This window comes from Protomyctophum parallelum, assembly GCF_964188405.1.
Source record: "Protomyctophum parallelum genome assembly, chromosome: 3".
Taxonomy (NCBI): Eukaryota; Metazoa; Chordata; class Actinopteri; order Myctophiformes; family Myctophidae; genus Protomyctophum; species Protomyctophum parallelum.
Window position 1 is genome coordinate 45,390,367 of NC_139698.1, and position 20,370 is coordinate 45,410,736.

The 20,370-nt window shown below is 42.4% G+C and overlaps 1 protein-coding gene across 2 annotated transcripts in view; it reads left to right on the forward strand.

Annotated features, from left to right (window-relative positions):
• The window catches only part of glcci1b (glucocorticoid induced 1b), a 31,101-nt gene that overhangs the window by 5,955 nt on the left and 4,776 nt on the right, over nucleotides 1–20,370 (forward strand). The window contains exons 4-8 of one of the 2 annotated variants that reach the window (XM_083761109.1): nucleotides 6,938–7,027; nucleotides 9,092–9,214; nucleotides 11,437–11,574; nucleotides 14,149–14,335; nucleotides 17,782–17,902. In XM_083761109.1, coding sequence (XP_083617235.1) covers nucleotides 6,938–7,027; nucleotides 9,092–9,214; nucleotides 11,437–11,574; nucleotides 14,149–14,335; nucleotides 17,782–17,902 — 659 coding nt within the window. The remainder of the gene's footprint in view (nucleotides 1–6,937; nucleotides 7,028–9,091; nucleotides 9,215–11,436; nucleotides 11,575–14,148; nucleotides 14,336–17,781; nucleotides 17,903–20,370) is intronic. The other variant, XM_083761110.1, reaches the window with a different exon arrangement.

Here is a 20,370-nt window from a genome sequence, read left to right on the forward strand (position 1 = left end):
AGGCCAAGGAAGTGGTGAGTGGGCCGTGAGAGATCTCTTGAACAAGCAGCTTGCAGGGGGAAAAAAAACATTTGCCTCTAATAACCAGATTCTTCTAGCAGTCTGGGAAGCCTGGACATGTATGAGAATGAATTGGATAATTCTATTTAATTTGATTGAATTTCCATTCCTCGAAAGGTTAAAGGTATATTCAGTGATTTCACTTAATTCAAATATCACTTATTTTTTTGTTTTGTTGTGATAATCCTCTCTACTATAGAGTGTGCTGACCATATAAGGAGTTCCTCCCTGTCCCCAGTTAACCCCTGGGGGTCAAAAAACCTTAGGTTTCGTTTTTGACTCTCTATCCTGATTGGACGAAAGGCTTAGGTCCCAGCCAAAAACGAAACCTACGGTTTTTTGAGTGAAATCACTGAATATACCTTTAAGGGATTGCACAAAAACGTTTATAAACAATAACTGTTGTTCAACCCCAATAACCCCAAAGATAACATGTTTTTTTTAATATTTTTTAAGTTGTAGACCCAGTCACTTGATCTGTTCTGAGACTTTAGCTATAGAATGATGTGATCTAGATGACAGCCATATTGTCATTGATATGTTACTGTCAGCACATTACTTTGAACACAAGTTTTGTTTACACTAATACATTTAAATTGAATGTATGTCATATTTGGTGGATGACTATCTAGGGTCAATCTTGAACCTGTCCATTGAGTTCAATGGACAAGTGGTGCCAACTTGTAAGGTGACACAGTGACATCACATTCTCTTTTTAGATTGATGCTTTCAAAAGATATTTACACTAAGGCTGCACAGTATTTTATCGTATCGTGATCAAGGATGAACAATATCGGTATCGCAATATGATAAATTGTCGATATATAGTGAGTGATATTGACTTGTTGCAGTTGCAGTTTTTTAATGTTGCAACACGTAACATTTAGAATATGACATTTTAACGCTGCAGCTTTTTTAATGATGAAATTGTAAATTGCAAATATTGCAATCCAATTCAAGTGAGATTTGTGTTTAGTTATTGTATATTTAGTGCTGTGTGCACTGCAGACGGTGCCTGCTGTGTTGCGGGGTAGCTGTGGAAAGCCTTGTCTAAAGCCCACCATGCACAGCGACTAGTGTCTGTCTGTCTCTTTCTGGGGGCTGGGTACCCCAAAAAATAAATAAAAATACCCCTATTGTTTTCGGGCCACAAGGCCGAGGTGGGCGGTGGGCCCTGAAATCTTGTCTAGCCCGGGGGCCCCTAGTCCCTACTACTGTAAATCTGGCCCCTGCCCTGAGAGATAGTATTGCAAATTCTTAAAGGTAGTGAAGTTGTTTGTTGTAGTTAACATAAATAACAGGCTTAAGTTTACGATATGATGGCCTTCATTAATCCACAGGGGGAAATTGGTCAACACGACCAAGTGTATAAAGCAAGTGTAATGCATACAAATATCATTGTTACATCGTTATGTTGCTCTTGTACGTACATTATTAAATTGTCATGTGCTTAGACATAATTATTGTCTGTCTTAACTGGTTCTGCGCCGTCCCCAAGAGAACGAGATTTATTTACCTTTGCAATCGATGCCATGCCCGGCATCCCGAGATTTGTTTTATTCCCTATGATCTGGGAAAATAATAATCATTAATTAGCATGATTTAGCATTTTTTGCTAACGATCGATCGAATCCACCTAAAAACGCCCAAATCCTAGTGCACGCACACAGTCTTTATGTGCATTACGGCAGTGGTTCCCAAACTTTTTCATGTCAAGGACCCCCAAATTGACACTACTTAGCCTGTGGACCCCCATTTGAAAAGATATGCCAGGGACCCCCATAAGAGAAGATTTTTAAGGCTCTAGCAGTGATTCTCAACCAGTATAATTTCAAGGACCCCCAGTTTAATAATAATAATAATAATATATACGATTTATATAGCGCTTTTCTGGGTACCCAAAGTCGCTTTACAGAAAGAAGTTCAGACATATTTATTAGAAAACTATTAAAACTATTTAAAAAGGTTTAAAAGGTTAAAAACTAGAAATCAAAATCAAAAGAGGGACAAACAAGAAGGGGGTGTGTGTGACTGTGTGTGTGTGTGTGTGTGTGTGTGTGTGTGGGGGGGGGGGGGGGGGGGGTTATGTAGGGAAAGCCAGTTTGAAAAGGTGGGTTTTGAGTGTGCTTTTGAACATTTCGAGGGTGGGGGCAGCTCTGATGCGAGTTGGGAGTGAGTTCCAGAGAGTTTGACATGCATTAGGCTACGGACCCCCATTTAATGGATTTGGTTCCATTTGTATACTCTCAAGAGTTCCAGACCCATAAGGGTCCATTTGGTTCCATTTGTACACTCTCAGAGTTCCAGACCCATAAGGGTCCATTTGGTTCCATTTGTACACTCTCAGAGTTCCAGACCCATAAGGGTCCATTTGGTTCCATTTGTACACTCTCAGAGTTCCAGACCCATAAGGGTCCATTTGGTTCCAAACTATTATTTAGCTGGGTACCCCCTGGAACTCCCTCAGGTACCCCTGCATTACGGCTCATAATCTGCTCAAAATGCGATATTCGGGGCTTGATTAGAGCTTAATTTGACTTAGATATGAAAAAAACTATAATCGCACGGACGATCCATCACTGCTGCACTCCTGTCTAAAAAGCTACCGGATGTTTACTCCAGTTTGAACCGGAAGTGATCGTCAGCCTTTGTGGCTGTTTTGTCAAAAACGTCTGACACTCGTCAGACGTAGCGTCACCTACTGCATTGGGGTGGCATTGAACCAGTTTTAACAGCATTTTACAGCAGATTAATACACAGGATTAAAGTCAAAAGTCAGATATTTGTAAACATATTGGAACTCATGATGCGGTTCAGTGTAATGCGATTGTCCAAGTTTCGCTTGTCCAAAGCACAAAATCCCCGGGGACAGTCAGAGCACTTCCTGTTAACGAGCTATCCTAGACCCTGGCTGTCTTTATAACTCAAGAATAGCACAACCAAGTAGACAAAAGGGTCCTCAGCCCCTTTTGTGGTGCTAGTGCGCAAGTTCAAGACGCCCTCTCCCTCTGAGCTGTAATGTAGCTCTGCATGGAGGTAAATATGTTTGCACCTGTCCCCCAGGCTATGGCTGAGGCGAGGAGGAATCCCACTGCTTACCACCTGGCCCTCGTGGTTGCCTGGCTGGCCTGGCTTTTGTGTGGGAGTTGAGGAGCAGAGGGCCCATACATATGCTAATCACTGTTCCGGGATAGGTCTGTCTGCCCTAGGCCCTGTGGTTAGAGAACACAGAGAATGTCTGTATGAAGATTAGACAGACAGACACACACAGTACACATGCACGTACACACACACACACACACACACACATGCGCGCACACACACGCACGCAACAGTCTTAGTATTGAATCACTTAATCCCACTATAGTACTGCTGTAAACATATCTGCTAAAATGGGCGATCACATACTGCATTGCATTCCACAGTACTTTTTAATCTGTAGATTCTGTGCATACTACTGTAGTTGATTTATTTTTATGTCTAAGCAGCCTCAGGCAGTGACGTATGACCCAAACAATCTCAGAGATATTTATCCATTCTTTGTTATGTTGAGCACATTTTGAGATGAGCACGAGATGACAGATGACAAAGTCAACTCTGTGAACCAGAACCTATGTTCTCATCATCTCGTAAACATGGCAGATGATAGCATTGGTATTCTTTTCACTTGTCTCAGCATGTAATCTAAACAAAACAATACAAATACCGCTGCAATTGTGCTGAAGCCAAGTCATTATTTCCTGCATCGGAGCAGAGTTGGATTCTTAAGAATGTTGCCTGCATGTAACCTTTGTGAGTGGGAATCATAATGTGAATGAGAAATTAGGCATTATTTCAGCTGCACATTATCAGGCATCACACCTGGCACCCAACTCTACAAAGCACACCGCCCAGACCTGAAGTACAGTAGCTAGCAATATAAAAAAAATAGTTATTATGAACTGAATTGGTTTTGGGTAATGTCAGCCGTTGGTTCTTATATTACCTTGTGAGAAGCAACTTTTGCTACATCATGCATTAATCCATTTATAATTGAGGCATTTAGCAGACGCTCTTATCAAGAGAGACTTACAGTTCTACTGTTAACTCGTCAATAGGTCATAGCAGTGACCATTTTGTTTTAATTATTATTAATTAATTACTATTAGATTATTGTAAACTGCAAAACAAAGGGGTGACCTTTTGATTACCATCAGATTACCAGAGGGAAACCACCTCTTTTTGATCTACGAGGTGATCAATTGAGTTGACCAAATACAACCATTGTTCCCCATTATTATTTGATGTGCAAGAAAACTGATTTATTCTACCTTATTATTCATATTTAATTATTGACTCATTCTTTATTGTTACATTATTTACTCAATATTATTCTAATTAGCAGCCTATAACAAGACGTTAAAGTAATGGTGGTTTTTACTGTCTGGTACAGTTGATCATGCCAGCCTTGGAAAACGGCAACGGTATTAAATGTATATTATACCACAGGTCGTTTCGAGGAAGCAATCTGATTGGTTGAAACAGCCTTCTAGCCGTGGGTTAAACCAGCACCATTCACCACCTAATCAAGGGTTAAACCAGCACCATTCACCACCTAATCAAAACAAATAATTCAGCTGCTCTCTTCTCCCAGAGCGTGGGGTGGCTAGGCTAGCTAGTTTCTTATGACATTTGTGGTCGTAGTGACTACATCTGTAATAAAAATAAAACGAAACAGCGATTGTATAATTGCAATATTACAATATTGCTTAATTCAGTGATTTCACTTAATTCAAATATCACTTATTTTTTTGTTTTGTGAGTATGCTGACCATTTAAGGATTTCCTCCCTGTCCCCAGTTTACACCTGGGGGTCAAAAAACCTTAGGTTTCGTTTTTGGCTAGGTGGCCCAGCCTTCATCCAATGAGGATAGAGAGGGGCCTTCCACCAATCATGATCGAGCGGGGGCGGGCCTTGGTGTGTGTGCTGTTGGCCTGTCGCGTGTCCCCCCCCCCACTGTAGAGTGTGCATGTGCACATCTTGTTACCGGGGACCGGGTTTTTTTCTATATGTATGTATATGTATATGAGAGATATGTGTGTGTATATATTGCTCTTCAATGGCTAACCTGAGAACTCTGTAAAACTTGTCTGGCCTTTCGGAGCAAACTCTTCTGCATAAAGGGATTAGGCTTGAGCATTAAGCCCCACAACATTTGGCAGAGGCATCACACGCCTTTCCATAGGCCATGCACAAAATGTTAATGCTAAAGGCTAGCTACACATCTGCCGTCCACCATGGCCAGGCACACTAGACTCTTTATGAGAGCACAAGCACCCTTTTAAACTGCTGTCATTTCTGAGTGAAAGCAGTGCCAACAAGCCAGAGAAAACCGCCACACTGGTGTTCCTCATTATTCACAGTGTGATATTACATGTCATAAGGAATGGTTGTTACGTTATTTGGTGCACAACAGAGCTTGTTCTGTTAGGGACTATGGTCAAAAAATAAGACGGTGACATTTAACATGTTTTGTACCATTATATGTCGACCATAACCTTTTGGACATTTGAGGATTTGTTTGAGGAGCAGCCTCGGTGTTGATATGCATAATCAAGAAGGAAGTACGTGGGCTCAAACAAGTCACTGAAACATCCTCAGTCTGTTTTCGGTTTTGCATACATTTACATAACTTAAAGGTTTCCTTCTTTATGCAATAGAGGCCTAAAAGATGTGCTCACAGAGATGGCACAGCCTCTACTCTTTGATAGAGAAGATTTTATGTCAAATTTCAGCACATACATTTTATGTCAAATTTCTGCACATTTTATGTATAGTCTCTTTTGTCTGCAGTAATTTTCCGTGTAGGTGTAAGCTAGATAAAAAAATGGGTAAACTTAACTTACTGTATTACACTCACTCTCTCTCTCTCTCTCTCCCCATCCCTCCCTCTCTCTCCCCTGTTTATTATATCCCCAACAATCTGGTTTGGTTGATAAAGTAGTGGCTAGTGCATTTTTGAATTTGACAGCGTTGGAGGTTCATGGAGCAAAAGGTTTTTGATGTTTATACTTTAACATATCTTAACTTGCTAATTAAAGTGTACGAACATAGGCTTAGGTTTTTCCAGATAGGCAGTAGCTTGTTTCCCCTGAGCTTTCATCCGCTGTTGACTGTTTTCCTTTCATTGTTTCCAGATTTTCAGCTTTGGTTTAGAACACACAAGCAGTAATAAAGATTGTTTTCTCCTACATTTTTGTTGAATGTATTTGTGGTCATGTTACATTTGAGGTATTTAACTCATACTCTCATACTTGTGACTAAGTTATCAGCTAGCCTCAAACCTCTGACCTTTTGGTTATTGTCACCACTACACCACCACTACCAGGGACACTATCATGCTGATAAATTATTCCAGATAATTGTTGATGATTGTCATCGCGTGTATAGAAACGGCAATATTTACAGACAGAATTCCCCCATCGGTCTGTTTTGGCCATTTTGTTACTGCAATTCCCACTATGTTGCCGTAAACACGGCATAAAGTCAATGTCATCACTACTAAGACTAAAAAACAGGAAGTAAGGGTTGTTAACTTGTAGGTTTCACATTCACAGATGTTGCACCAGTGACATCACTGGAGTAAACTCTTTTGCACTACTTCATACAGTAGCTAGCTGCTAATGGAATGAAAACCATCATCGTGTCCTTTTTAAGATATGTTGTTTACCTGTGTAGATTTGTGCGAGTGCCAACATGCTGATAAATGCTTGCATGGCTCTTTATGTTTGTGAGAATTGTATCAAGTGATGAATAAATGATGCATCGAAAAACTCATTCACTGTCAGTGTGTGTCTATGATTTCGGCATGCTTATGTCTACATGTTTGTGTTTCAGACTCCAGGTCTCTGGATAGACGAGGGAACAGATCAGGGAAGTCCCCACCAGCGGTCAGCCTCCTGGGGCAGCGCTGACCACCTCAAAGAGGTAGGTTCACCCGCATCGTCTCTATACCCAAGTTACAGCCTCCTCCATTAACACACATCACAATGAGTATAATCTGAGCAAAATGGCACAATGCAACAAACAGCGTCAACACCCTAGTGTTGCCTGACAACCCTTAAATTAGACCAGAATAGCTGGTCTGTTGCAAAACATTCAGTTGGAGTATCACTGTTGACATTTATCATGGCAATACAAACACACAGCCAATTCTGTGTGTTTTTGTCATTTTGAGGTTTGTCCCATTTACTCGAAATGTGTTTTATTTGCCGGGACTTGAGGTCAGCCTAAATATTATGCTGCTGAAGGTCGGTTTTCACTCCCGTCTATCTGCCTGGCCTTGTGGCCAACCAGTCTACCACATGGAGCTATTAGTTCTCCAGCTCCTACGAACACAGTCTAAATTTAACCTGTCTTCTCTCGCTCTTTCCCCATGCATTACACCCTTCACATCTCAATGTGGTCTGTTTTATTTTTTTAAGATGTAGAGTTTGTCTGCAGGGTGTAATGCAAGCATCATGCCCCCTTCTGCTTGGCCCTTTTGACTACAGTACATTGAGAAGGACGATGATTCGCGATGGCTCTTATCTGCCCTGCAAATGCCTTACTGCAGCTCTTGCAAATGATAAGAAAAACATCCCCATGGTTTTTAGGCCTGAACTTTGTCTGGTTCACGCATACTGAGAGCCCTCCCTCCCCGTGTCAACAATGTCTTGGCATACTGTGAACTCTGAATTATAAGCTTACTTGCATCTGTCTTCAGAATAGCTTTGAGATATGGAGTGGTGAAGTTTGAAGAGTGCCAAAGAGCAAAACTATTGTAAACGTTTTGGCATCTTGCAACTACTTTAAAATAAACATTTTCAGAGATCCAACTACTGCCACAAGTGCACCAGGGCATAAAAATGCATTACGTAATAATGCTCTTATTTATTTTACAAAAAATGTCAGAAGGTGCCTTAGGATTTCAAGTTCATGATTGTGGACAGTGATTTAAGGTGCTTTGAATGAACTTGGTCAATCCCTGTGATTTACGTCAATGACACGTAGCTCTTACATGCCGACAGTGCACTGGTCCACCAGAGAATCCCACTGCACTGGTCTGCACAATCAATAGCACAAGCCAGGAAATGACTTCTCTTTCTCATTTTCTGAGATTACTCTGGGATTGCCTGGACTTGTCATTATCGACTGCTGCTCCTCTCGCTCAGGGCTCTGCAGATGCAGGCGAACGTCACTGCCATTCTCTAACCTCTGCAGCCTACATGTGTGGGAGGACACCTTATATAAAAAGACTGTGTAGCCAGGATTACAAGATCAGCATCAAAGACCACACCTTTGTCTGAAAGCACAACTGTCTGTTATGTATCTGTCTGTCCCATTTGCAGGGCATATATGATTGATATATGATATGATTTAGCTTTTTTTCTTTGGTATTTTTTTTTAAATTCTGTGATGTCTCTTCTATACAAAAAATGTAACTAATTTGTACACCTAGGCCAGTGGTTTATTTGTACTGTGTGTGTGTGTGTGTACTCAAACGGGCTGTCTGATTTGCTATCTACTACTGTATAGTGACGTCAGTATGGAGCTCCATCCACCAGGGAGAGAAAATATGCCATGCTTTTGTGCACGCAATAAAAACGAGTTCTCTTGCTAAGCACTTTCGTAATATGTTGTAACAAACATGACCATAACAAATTATACAATGTATTTTTTGTAAGACATCATAACATTTCCATAAAATTCCCATATACAGTATTAAGCCTGTATGTTTGTCTGTCTCCCTTTTTATGCCAATGTTTGGAGATTCCTGATGTCACCAATATGAGACTTGGCATAGACTGGTCTGGTCTCCCACGTACTATGATAATGTTTACTGCACAATGGTATTATATTATAATATAATCTGTAGAATGGATAATATACATGGGGATATCATAAAAAAAACATGGAGAAGTCCAGCAAAGAAGAAATAATACTATGAGAACTGTGCAAATTAGACATAACATTGTAGCTCCTACAAACAATGCTTGGCTTTTTTTCCAGCAGATCGCAAAGCTGAGACTGCAGTTGCAGCGCAGCAAACAGGTCAGCCGCCAGAGCAAGGACAGGGAGCAGAGCATGCTTCTGCAGCAACAGTCACAGCACAGCAACACATGCCACGCTCAGGTGAGTGGCCCATATGCACACATTAACCCCATTTGCTGTATGTCATTATATTTTGTTCTCTTTAAAAGAAAAAAGAAAAGCATGGCATGAAAGGTGCTATACAAATAAAGTTTATTATTATATTATTTCAAGATATCTCATCAGAATGTAAGTAACTAACTATTCATGTTATGGTTTGGTCATAACATGAATAGTTATTGTCTACACAATGTATTTCTTCTGTAACTATTACATCTGTACATTTCACATTTAAAGGGTATGTTAAAAATTAGACCCGTCTGAAGTGAGTGTTAAGCCCTACACACCGTCGCGTGTCAAAACAGCCGCCTCCGTTATTTTCAATGAACCTATCCCACACCGGCGGCGTCCGACGCGCGTTCACGCCTCGCCTGGCGCTCCGATACGTCACTGTTCTATTTTCCAGGCGTTGCCGCGTCGCTGCGCACCCAGTTTGTGTTGGGCTGTACTGTACTGTACAAGCCCTCCTCCCTGGCCTGTCTGTGTTAGGCTCAAGGGGCCAGCTAGGCACTCCAATGTTGAAGCGCTGGGCCCTAGTGGTAAGAGGAAGGACTGCAGGCGGACCCGTGGTTTCTTGACGAGGAAACCCCGTGCAACCGAGCGCTCAATGTTAAAGCCCAGCTGCACTTCCGCATTTGGGCACCAAAATGTAGTGCCCAAATGCTGAATCAGTGAAAAAATGCGGAAATAGACGGTCCTTCCGGCAGCCTTCCGGGTGCTTCAAAACGCCACTGAGCAACACTGACATTAATAGTGGAGGGGGCGGAGCTTCGCGCCAGTTCAGTCTCTATCCTTTTAATACTCTATGGTTAGGCTGTGCAACAGTGACACGCTATTTTCGTGCTCGGACACAGGCACCCAGGGACACGGCCACACACATACTGTAGCTGTCCATAGGAGTGGTTGCACCACTCAAATGCATACCAGTACACTCTTAACAGTGGTTTCCATAAAGAGATATAATCTATTCTATTCTACACAGTATACCGGTGGTTCTCAAAGTAGGCCGTTGAAGGTTTGTAATGCTTGAGAGTTTACAAATGGAGCCAAATGTAACCTTTTATGGGTCCATTTGGTTCCATTTGTACACTATCAGTGTTAAGGGGTTCCTTGAAATGAAAAGGTTTGAGAAGCACTGATCTACATTTTTGCTGCATGATTTCTAGTCGTGGATAGACCCAATGTGATTGTGGTTCAGTTTGTTTTGTTGCATTGCTTTTGCTAGGATGTCTAGTTAATGAGTCCCATTGTGACCACTGGTGACATGAGGGAATATGTCGGGGCATGCCCGTTCTCACCTCATACTTGTGGTTAACTCATTAACAGATACCCAGCGAAAACAAACATCAAGCACTGTGGGAAAGTGAATGTATACAACACTATGATGTACATTATCTTCATCAGTGCTATACTGTATGTAGATAACATACATTTCTGAATTGTGATGTCATATTAGATTCATAGTTGAATGGGTAGAGAGGCCGCCTGGGAAACAGAAGGCTTGGCCCCCATGGTACACAGCCTATGGGTCAGAAATGATAGTGTCCCTGAGTCAAGACACTACATTGCTCATTGCACAGAACAAATTGTAGATCGTTTACAGTGTGTTAGCACATGTGCTAGTTTTCACCACTTGTCCACTTTTCTAAAAAATACAGTGACTATAGTTTAAAAATCACCCAATCAAATACAAAAAATATATACATTCTAATAAAATAAGCAAAATTACAATACCCATTACATAATCTCCAATACAAAAGTAAACATAATCACTCTAGTAACCAGTCAGAAGCTATACATGTGAACACAGTTGATTTGATTTCAACCATAGTTTGAGTTCTCTGTAGAACACGTTACCATCCGTCTCTAGTTTTAGAACCGTAGGCAAGGAGTTCCATAGGTTTGCTCCCTTTACTGAGAAGGCAGACTCAGACTGTCAACCTTAACTCCTATAACTGCTCCCCGGGTGCTGTATTAATTAATGGCACCCACTGCTTCTAATGGTTGAGAAGACCCCATACTTAAAAATAAATATTGAAAATGTCGGAACACCTGGTTTCAAAACTGGTGACAATTTAAATTGACACCTTCATTTTGTGTATCCTTTATATTTGGGGTCGCACAGATTTTACAGTTTGTGATCAATGTACACGCATCCATTATTCCCTTCTTCTTAAGCCTTGTATTTGTATATGTCCTTCCAGTCCAAGGGAATTCCATCAGCCCTGTCAACTGTTCCTGTGTCAAAATCCTTCATATCCAGAGTGCCTAGCAGTGTAGAGGGCATCAACCATGAGCTGGAAAATGTCTTCATCAGAGAGGACTGGGAGCATGGGATGCAGGTGAAGATTTACTATTAAACCATATATATATATCATACTATAATTCAGTCAATGTCTGTGTGTGTGTTTGTCACTGTGACTGCCTTAGCTAATTACTGCCTGCACCAATTGCTCCCACTTTCCACACAGGCATTGACCATATGAATATGGAGGTCTTAACGAAGCCCTTTTTTCGATTTGACACATTAATGATTATTGATTAATAATGAATTTATTAGTGAATTAACCTCACACCCTCACACACCTCCGCCCCTTAGCGACACCTGCATCACAGGCCACCGTTCTCACCGTTACCCCACTGGCATGCTTCCTCTAGCTACCGCCGCAACACAACAAAGAGTGCCCTATACAATTTGGCGCTGCGTGTGTGTGTGTGTGTGTGTTGCATCCTTTGGCCGTCTTCTCCTACTAAACCACACCGTTTGCACACATCTCACCATGCACAACACCAACAGCTAGCCTGTCCACACCTCAACCACTACTTTGCATTCATATTCATGTCATATTTACAGTACAATACCCATTTATATGAAATAATCCAACCGCACCCAGGGCGCACTGAAAAACTCATCTCCCCGCAAAGCACGTGTCACCAGTGTCACCAGTGAAATGCATGTTGGGACGGACACAGATTAATACTGGGACACAGTTTCCGGCGCAACATTCCCCTTGCATTCTCCAACGCACTTCCCCTTTTTCACACCGCCCCCAGGCAGGCATCAGACCTATGCATCAGACCCACACGAGGAAAACAACTCGGACCCATAGTACAGCTACTTTTGCGTCAGTCGACATAACTTCTTCTTTGGGGAAGCATCGCGGCCGGGTTGCGTGGCACAGGCACTTGAAATCTCCGACAGTTGGACGGAGGCATGTTAACGTGAACACACACACACACACACACACACACACACTGTTTCGAGACCACACTGTCCGCCCCCTCCTCAACCACCTTCTTCGCCGTGCCATACACATGGGCTACATGCACACTGAAAGCCTGGACACTGACAACGACAGGTTACAGCCCTGCGCGCACCCAGCGTGGCTGCGTGACACACTGAACAGCACGATCACAACGGAATGCTTATCTGTCGGGGTCTCGGGGTGGCCAAATGGAGACGTTTGGTGAAGACAGATCCCGTGCCGTCGGAACAACACAATGACAAAATACATACAGACAGATGCAATGACAAAGACACGTTCCTAAATCACACAAAACATCAAATTCTTATCCTGATTATATAAAGAACAAACTACAACTTGCTTTGAAGCCCAAAAAGCCAACCTCCGCGTTCACCGTTTAATAGCTTATATCTCCATGGGCAGCAGATGGTGAGCGGTTAGGGACCGTCTACAAAGTGCAACACCGAACTTGAAGATATTCAATAACTTCCATTTATAGGCAGAATATCACCACCATATTTACATCACACATCAATGGTGTACTTATGATTGTAATACAGCATTTAATTAGCCTATACTTTTGTGCCCAACCCAACTTCCCAAGACCATCTGTAAACAATTCCCCCCCTATCAGTAATGTGATCTATTAAATCGCACACTGAACATGATTTGCTGTTCATATATTCAGAACGGGTAAGGACTAATATATAACACACACACACGCACACACACACTGTTGTCTGTACTTTGCCCACTCCCACTTGAATGTTCGCCTATTATGACTGATAGGGCCGCTAGGTTTTAAAATCTACTAGCTTGGTGCTTTGTGAGCTTGTAGATCTGCTATGTTTGGCTAAAGTTCCCCCCTGGATAGGGATGCTAGGGTTCCAGTGGTGTACTGTAATAGTATTTACAATAAATTGTTGCCTTTAACCTCACAGTACTTAACAAGTGGGGATTTCCACCAAGATCAAAACAATTATAATATTCACATGACGGCGTGTGGGAAACCCCATCCGCTGCCATGAGAATATGGTCTATGACTTCCAGAGTTTACACCATAAATTGAAAAGTAATTTAATATACAATTCATTGTGGGCTGATGCTCTTAAGTATGTTACAACGAATGCACACACACACACACACACACACACACACACACACACACACACGCACACAGCTATGCATTCAGCTATGTGCAATGATGCAGTCAGACGGTAAGACACATGTATTCTCACTCATACTGAATTAAATTGCTGAGAGGCAAGGAGAGCTGTAAATTTTGCCCGATGTGGGACAGTAAACCTTGGCAGGTCTGCAAAGCTGCTCCCAGAAACACACACACACACACACACACACACACACACACACACACACCATGACAGATTTACAACCTGCAGTGCAGCAAGCCTTTTCAGCCGTTTCTGAATCAGCTGTGCCCTATTGCCCAAGAAGAACACTACGTCAAACCCTCATACTGTATCCTGCTTTACCATCTTTTGTGGTCCTGGCTTCTCCATTTGTTGCTGTAAACACAATGCATGCATTATCAACACCATCAAACCATAAGATGTTGGCCACAGGTAATGAGTTCTTCTCATTTCTATTTTGTAATGCGTATAGTAGTAATGCATGACCTCTCACTCCACTACGCATTTCTTGACCTTCCAGGCTATGGACGTGTTGGATGGCCGTCGTGCACCCTTCCCTCCTCATCGTTACAACGGCGGGGACACTCGTGACACAGACACCCAGGCTCCTTCCAGTGGCGACTCCAGCCCCTCGCCCTGCCCCTGCAGCCCCGACCTCCTACACTCTCCCTATGGAAGCCCGTGCTCTGCAGAAGACATCGACAAAGGTACTCATTCACTGCCTGCCAAATGCAGCCTAGATGATGCACATAGGCCAGTTAACACCCTGAGCGGCATAAACAGAGTTCTCCGTCCTATCAAATAGTAACGCCCAGCGCTCAGGACAGAGATTAATAAAAGGACAGAGATTTATTGATATCAAAACGCTCCACAGGCTGGGAGTGTCTGTTGCGCAACATTCAATGTTATTTCCGGTTGGGACGTCATCGAAAATGTTCCCCCCCCAAGGCCCCCATTTTAGCTGATCAGATCGAAAATCTTAAAACGTGAATAACTCTTGATCTAAATCATTCCGTCCAATTCCAAGCAAAGATTATGTTTTAGAAGGCCAATCGCGGTCCCGTCGCTAGTCATGTTAGAATTAATCATACCTCCCGTTGCGCCTCGGGAGTGTTTTGGCTACATCAAGCTACTAATCTAATAGTTTAGTGCTGCTGAGCGCTGCACTGTAGTCAATCATAACTGCGGTGTCTCTGTATTCAAGCGGTGCCGCTTGACACCGCAGTTATGATTGCTGCTCGGCGGATTTGTCTATTGCCACATTTTTAACAGAAATATCAGAACTTCTATCTATCTGCTCCACCAATCATGACAGAACTCTGATTACCGGAGATTGCAACCTGCACATGGACACTGCATCGGATCCTGTAGCCAAAGCCTTCCTTGATCTATTACATTCATTTGATTTCGCTCAACACATTGTTGGGCCAACCCATAAACATGGCCACACCCTGGACTTGGTGATCACTAGAGGTCTAACCATCACTATCAACGATATGATCGAGAGGCCTGAGCTATCCGACCACCTTTTGCTGTGTTTCAGTATGGCTGTCCCTGATGTTGAGAAAAATAACACTGAATATACCATAACAAAGCGTTTTTTTAGCTCTTCTGCCGCCGATGAGTTCTCTCGTCATCTGGGCCCTCCCCTGCCTGATACTCCCCCAGTAAATGATATGGTTCAAATTTTTAATCTTAAACTAGAGTCAGCTCTTGATATAGTGGCTCCTTTTAAAACAAAAAAGAAACATAACACCAGAGTAACGCCCTGGCTAAATGAGCATACACGCTCACTGAAGCAAGAATGTCGTAGAGCTGAGCGAACTTGGAGAAAATATAAACTCACCATCCACTTAGAGATTCTTAAAAAGTCAACAGTCGCCTATAACAAAGCCCTGCGTCTAGCAAGGCAGGCATATTTCTCTGGCATTATTAATGAGAACAAGAATAATGCCAGAGTCCTTTTCTCTACCATTGATCGACTTTTAAACCCCCCCCAGTCCTACAAACAGTCATTCCCGGCCTCTAAAGCTAAGTGTAATGAGTTTGCATGCTTTTTTGATAACAAAATCCTTAACATTAGAGCTGATATTATGAATGGTGCTGCTGCTAGCGCAAACCTTCAAACAGCAGCTCATGGTCCCAGGGTAGATCTCTCCAGGGGGAGCCTATTATCGTTTTGCGCAATTGATGAAGACGAACTCCGCAAAACCATATCACAGATGACATCCTCCTCCTGTTCATTGGATACAATTCCCACCACCTTTCTCAAAGAGGTCTTAGACAGTGTGATTGGAGACATCCTAAAAATTGTAAATAGCTCTCTCCAATCTGGCATCTTCCCAGACACCCTGAAGACGGCCGTTGTTAGGCCCCTTCTCAAAAAACACAACCTGGATCCCTCTGTTTTGGGTAACTATAGGCCTATTTCAAATCTACCCTTTCTGGGCAAGGTTTTAGAAAAATGCATCTGTCATCAATTGGATAAATTTATACAGAACAATAATGTGCACAACAAATTCCAATCTGGATTCAGGAAAAGTCACAGCACTGAAACTGCACTGGTAAAAGTAATGAATGATCTTAGGGTGTCTGCTGACAAGAAACATGTATCGGTTCTCTTACTCCTAGATTTAACGGCTGCATTCGACACAATTGATCATTCAATTTTAATACAGCGCCTGGAGCACTGGGTAGGCCTGTCTGGTACGGCCCTGTCATGGTTCTCCTCCTACCTCTCAAACAGAAGCTACTTTGTCAATCTAGCCGAGTTTGATTCAGACAAACACAACATCAGCTCTGGTGTCCCACAAGGCTCGATCCTTGGTCCTCTACTGTTCTCCTTATACATTTTGCCATTGGGTGAACTAATTTCCAATCACGGAGTCAATTTTCATTTCTATGCTGATGATACCCAGCTATATCTTTCTGTGGCCCCAGATGATCCCTGTGCTTTAGACCCGCTGTTGACCTGTCTGTCTAGCATTAAATGTTGGATGAGTGAGAACTTTCTCAAACTAAATGAGGATAAGACAGAAGTTCTCATAATCGGTTCTAGCGAGCAAAAAGAATCAATAATTAGCAGACTTGGCAACCTGACTGTAGAAAGTAACAGTACAGTAAAGAACCTGGGGGTTATTATTGATTCTGAATTAAATTTTAATTCACACATTAATCATGTTACCAAGATTGCCTTTTTTCACCTTAGAAATATTGCACGAATCAGAGCCTATCTGTCCTTGGACGATGCAAAAACGCTAATCCATGCCTTTGTTTTTTCTCGGCTTGACTATTGCAATGCACTTTTTTCAGGACTCCCTAAGAAAACGACTGACAGATTACAACTTGTCCAAAATGCAGCAGCTAGAGTCTTAACTAGAACTAAGATGAGAGAACATATTACTCCAGTTTTGGCATCTCTGCACTGGCTTCCGGTTGTTTATAGGATTGACTTTAAAATTCTGTTACTTGTCTATAAAGCTCTCAATGGTCTCGCACCTCCGTACCTCCGTGACTGCCTACCTAGATATGTCCCTAGCCGCCCCCTCAGGTCCTCCAATGCTGCCCTACTTGAAGTGCCTAAAAAAAAGTGCACAAAAAAGTACGGTGAGGCAGCTTTTTGCTTCTATGGCCCAACAGCCTGGAATAAACTTCCATTCGAGCTCAGACACGCACCCTCTGTAGACATTTTTAAATCTCAACTCAAGACTCACCTCTTCACCCTTGCTTTTAGTTGAGTTTTATTTTTATTTTATGTATTTTTATTTATTTTATGTTCTTTTATTCGTTTTTTTTCTCTGCTATTGTTTTATCATTTTAACTACTTGTGTTTTTATTGTATTTTATTTTTGTGTCCTGCCCTGTGAAGCACTTTGAGCTGCATTTATGTATGAAAAGTGCTATACAAATAAAGTTTATTATTATTATTATTATTATTATTATTGTGCATGCAGAAAACATATAACCATAGTCTCTTTTTGTCATTATGCTTATACAAGTAAAATATATTTTTTATATAGATTTATGGGATGGGATTTTAATTTTGCTCTGTTGACTCTGTATGCAAGTTGAAGTTAAACCGACAACCATTTCTGCTGACTATCATACATTCCTGGATCTTCAGTAAAACATATCAATGTAAAACTGTTTCCAGACAGCGGATGCAGCTCTCCACTCCCAAAGTTTGCCACCTCTCCCAAACCCAACAACAGCTACATGTTCAAACGGGAGCCTCCTGAGGGTTGTGAGCGGGTCAAAGTGTTCGAGGAGATGGTGTAAGTCTTTGCGCTCTTCTTGGCTTTCATTTGCACTAGGTGCTAATAGTTAGATAATAGAATGCTGACATTCCTATTCTAAATCAACATTAGAATTATTATGCTTTAAATGTGAAATGTCATATTCATGATTCTGAACTCATTCCAAGCATTAGTTTTGCACGAAAAACACTCTATAGCCAAAAGAAACGTCTATAGCCACTTGCCCAAATGTAAAGACGGCTACGGCAGTTTTTAGCCCAAGGACCACTTTGTGCCGCTTTGTGCCTGGACCACTAGGCCACCGGGTGCCCCTTGCTTATGATTCTTGAAGACTATACATTTGATGTATTACCAGGTGGTGTTCTTGCTTACTGTAAATCTCTCTGGATTAAAAGCTAAATGTCTAAATGTAAATTGATGGCGCTGTTCGCTAACCTAAGGGTCACCATTGGTTTTGGGGGTTCCCGGGACACCACATGACACGTTGGTCACATGAGCAGAAAAAAAAATCTGCTTTCCCAAGCTTGTAGGAGCTGGTGGAAAAACACCACATAATGCATTCCTATCGACAACTGTGCACAGCGCCTGCTCTACGCCAGAGCCTGTAGCTTTCAAACAGATTGTCGCGTATGGATCAGGATTATTTTCCGATTCTAGCACACCCATGCACGTCATTTCAGGGCACCCGTGCGCGGAATAGAGATACAGAATATTCAATTTTTCAAAGGTTGGTTAAAACGCTCTAAATCCTAGCATTCAAAGTTGTCACAGGCTTCACAATTAGGCTGTTTCAGCCCAGACTGATTGCTGGGAGGACCTTTGTGGTCGTTTGTTTCAGGCTTTCAGCATGCCAACAAGTGTTTGAAATAGTACCATTTTCCAAGGGATACAGCTGTCGATCCTGCAGAGCAATGCCCATGCCCTTGTTTGGACATGGACTCTCAAGATGTGCTGCTTCAGAGCTCCAGGTGTTGGGAGCTTGTCACTTTCTGTCCTATGTTTGCAGAACAGGTCATCGCAGTTCAGGGATTGTCTTGATGTTGATATGTCTTGGGTGAGTAAGCTGCACAAAAAACAAAAAACATGGATGCACCTGGGACGTATCCTCAGTGATGTATCCTGAGGTCAACGGGGTTTCGGGTCTCGCAACATCATACCCCTCACTCAGGCGACCCAGCCGGGAGTTATAAGGTCTCGACTTACGTCCCAGTAGCTACCCTCAATCAGTCCCATTAGGGAAAAACCAGGGGCACACAATCCGTTGGAACTACTCCAGAACTACTCTGCCAGGGCTTGGAGGTACACTTCTGGCACATGGAGGGACTAGGCTCTGTGGGTTGTCTCCTGTCCGGGCCCCTCCTACGTCTCACCAGGTCCACTCCTGCTCTCACCAGAGCGAGGACCTGTGCGTTGCACCAGAGTCCCAGCACCAGACAGTTCATTCAGGAGTGGTGGGCAATGGTTCCGCAGGGTCATTGTACTGCGGTTCCGCTTGCTGCTTGCATGGCCCTCCTAAAGGCCTCACCGAGGGTTGTTGGGCTTCCTCCTCACGGAGGACACAGGCTGGGGCGCTAATCCATACTGCTCACCCGGTTGCCGTCTACATTCCGGCTGTCACCCGTCTCTCCGGTGGTCACCAGACTATACCTGGTTGTCACATAGTCTAACCATTCCTATGAGTCACTATAAATAGAAGAACTATAACAAAAAACATCGCATGGATGCACCTGGGACGTATCCTCAGTGATGTATCCTGAGGTCAACGGGGTTTTCGGGTCTCGCAACATCATACCCCTCACTCAGGCGACCCAGCCGGGAGTGATCAAGTCCCGACTTACGTCCCAGTAGCTACCCTCAATCAGTCCCATTAGGGAAAAACCAGGGGCACACAATCCGTTACAAAGGACTCATCTGCTTCATCCAGGTAGACCTGTAGCCAGGTTGCCTTGCCTATATTATGGTAGAACCTCCCTGTGTTGTTGGCCCCAGTGAATGCAAGGCAGTGTTGTTTTTGGCAGGCATTTTTTAGATTTAGTCAGTCTTAGTCTTTTGGACGAAATGCTTATTAGTTTTAATCACTCTAGTTAGTCTTAGTCATTTCTATCCTTGATAGTTTTAGTCGGGTTTTACTAGTCAGTTTTAGTCATTTTAGTAAAATGTTTTAGTCCAGTTTTAGACAAGTTAAAAAATGTCTTTAAATGTATTTTTCTGTCTAGCGTACAGGTATTAATTAGGGCTGTCAAATGATTAAAATTAATTTAAAATTAATTTAATCATTAATCACCATTCGAACTATGTCCAAAATATGCCATGTTTTCCTGTTTATTGTTGTGGAAATGGAAATATAAATGACAGAAAGCGGATATACATTAGTTTTTTTATGTTTTTTGTTTTCTAATGCATTTAGTATAGCCATGATGTGATTTGAGCATTTGTAGGCCTAGCCTACACTTTGAGTTAAATGAACACTGGCTTTTGGCCATGTA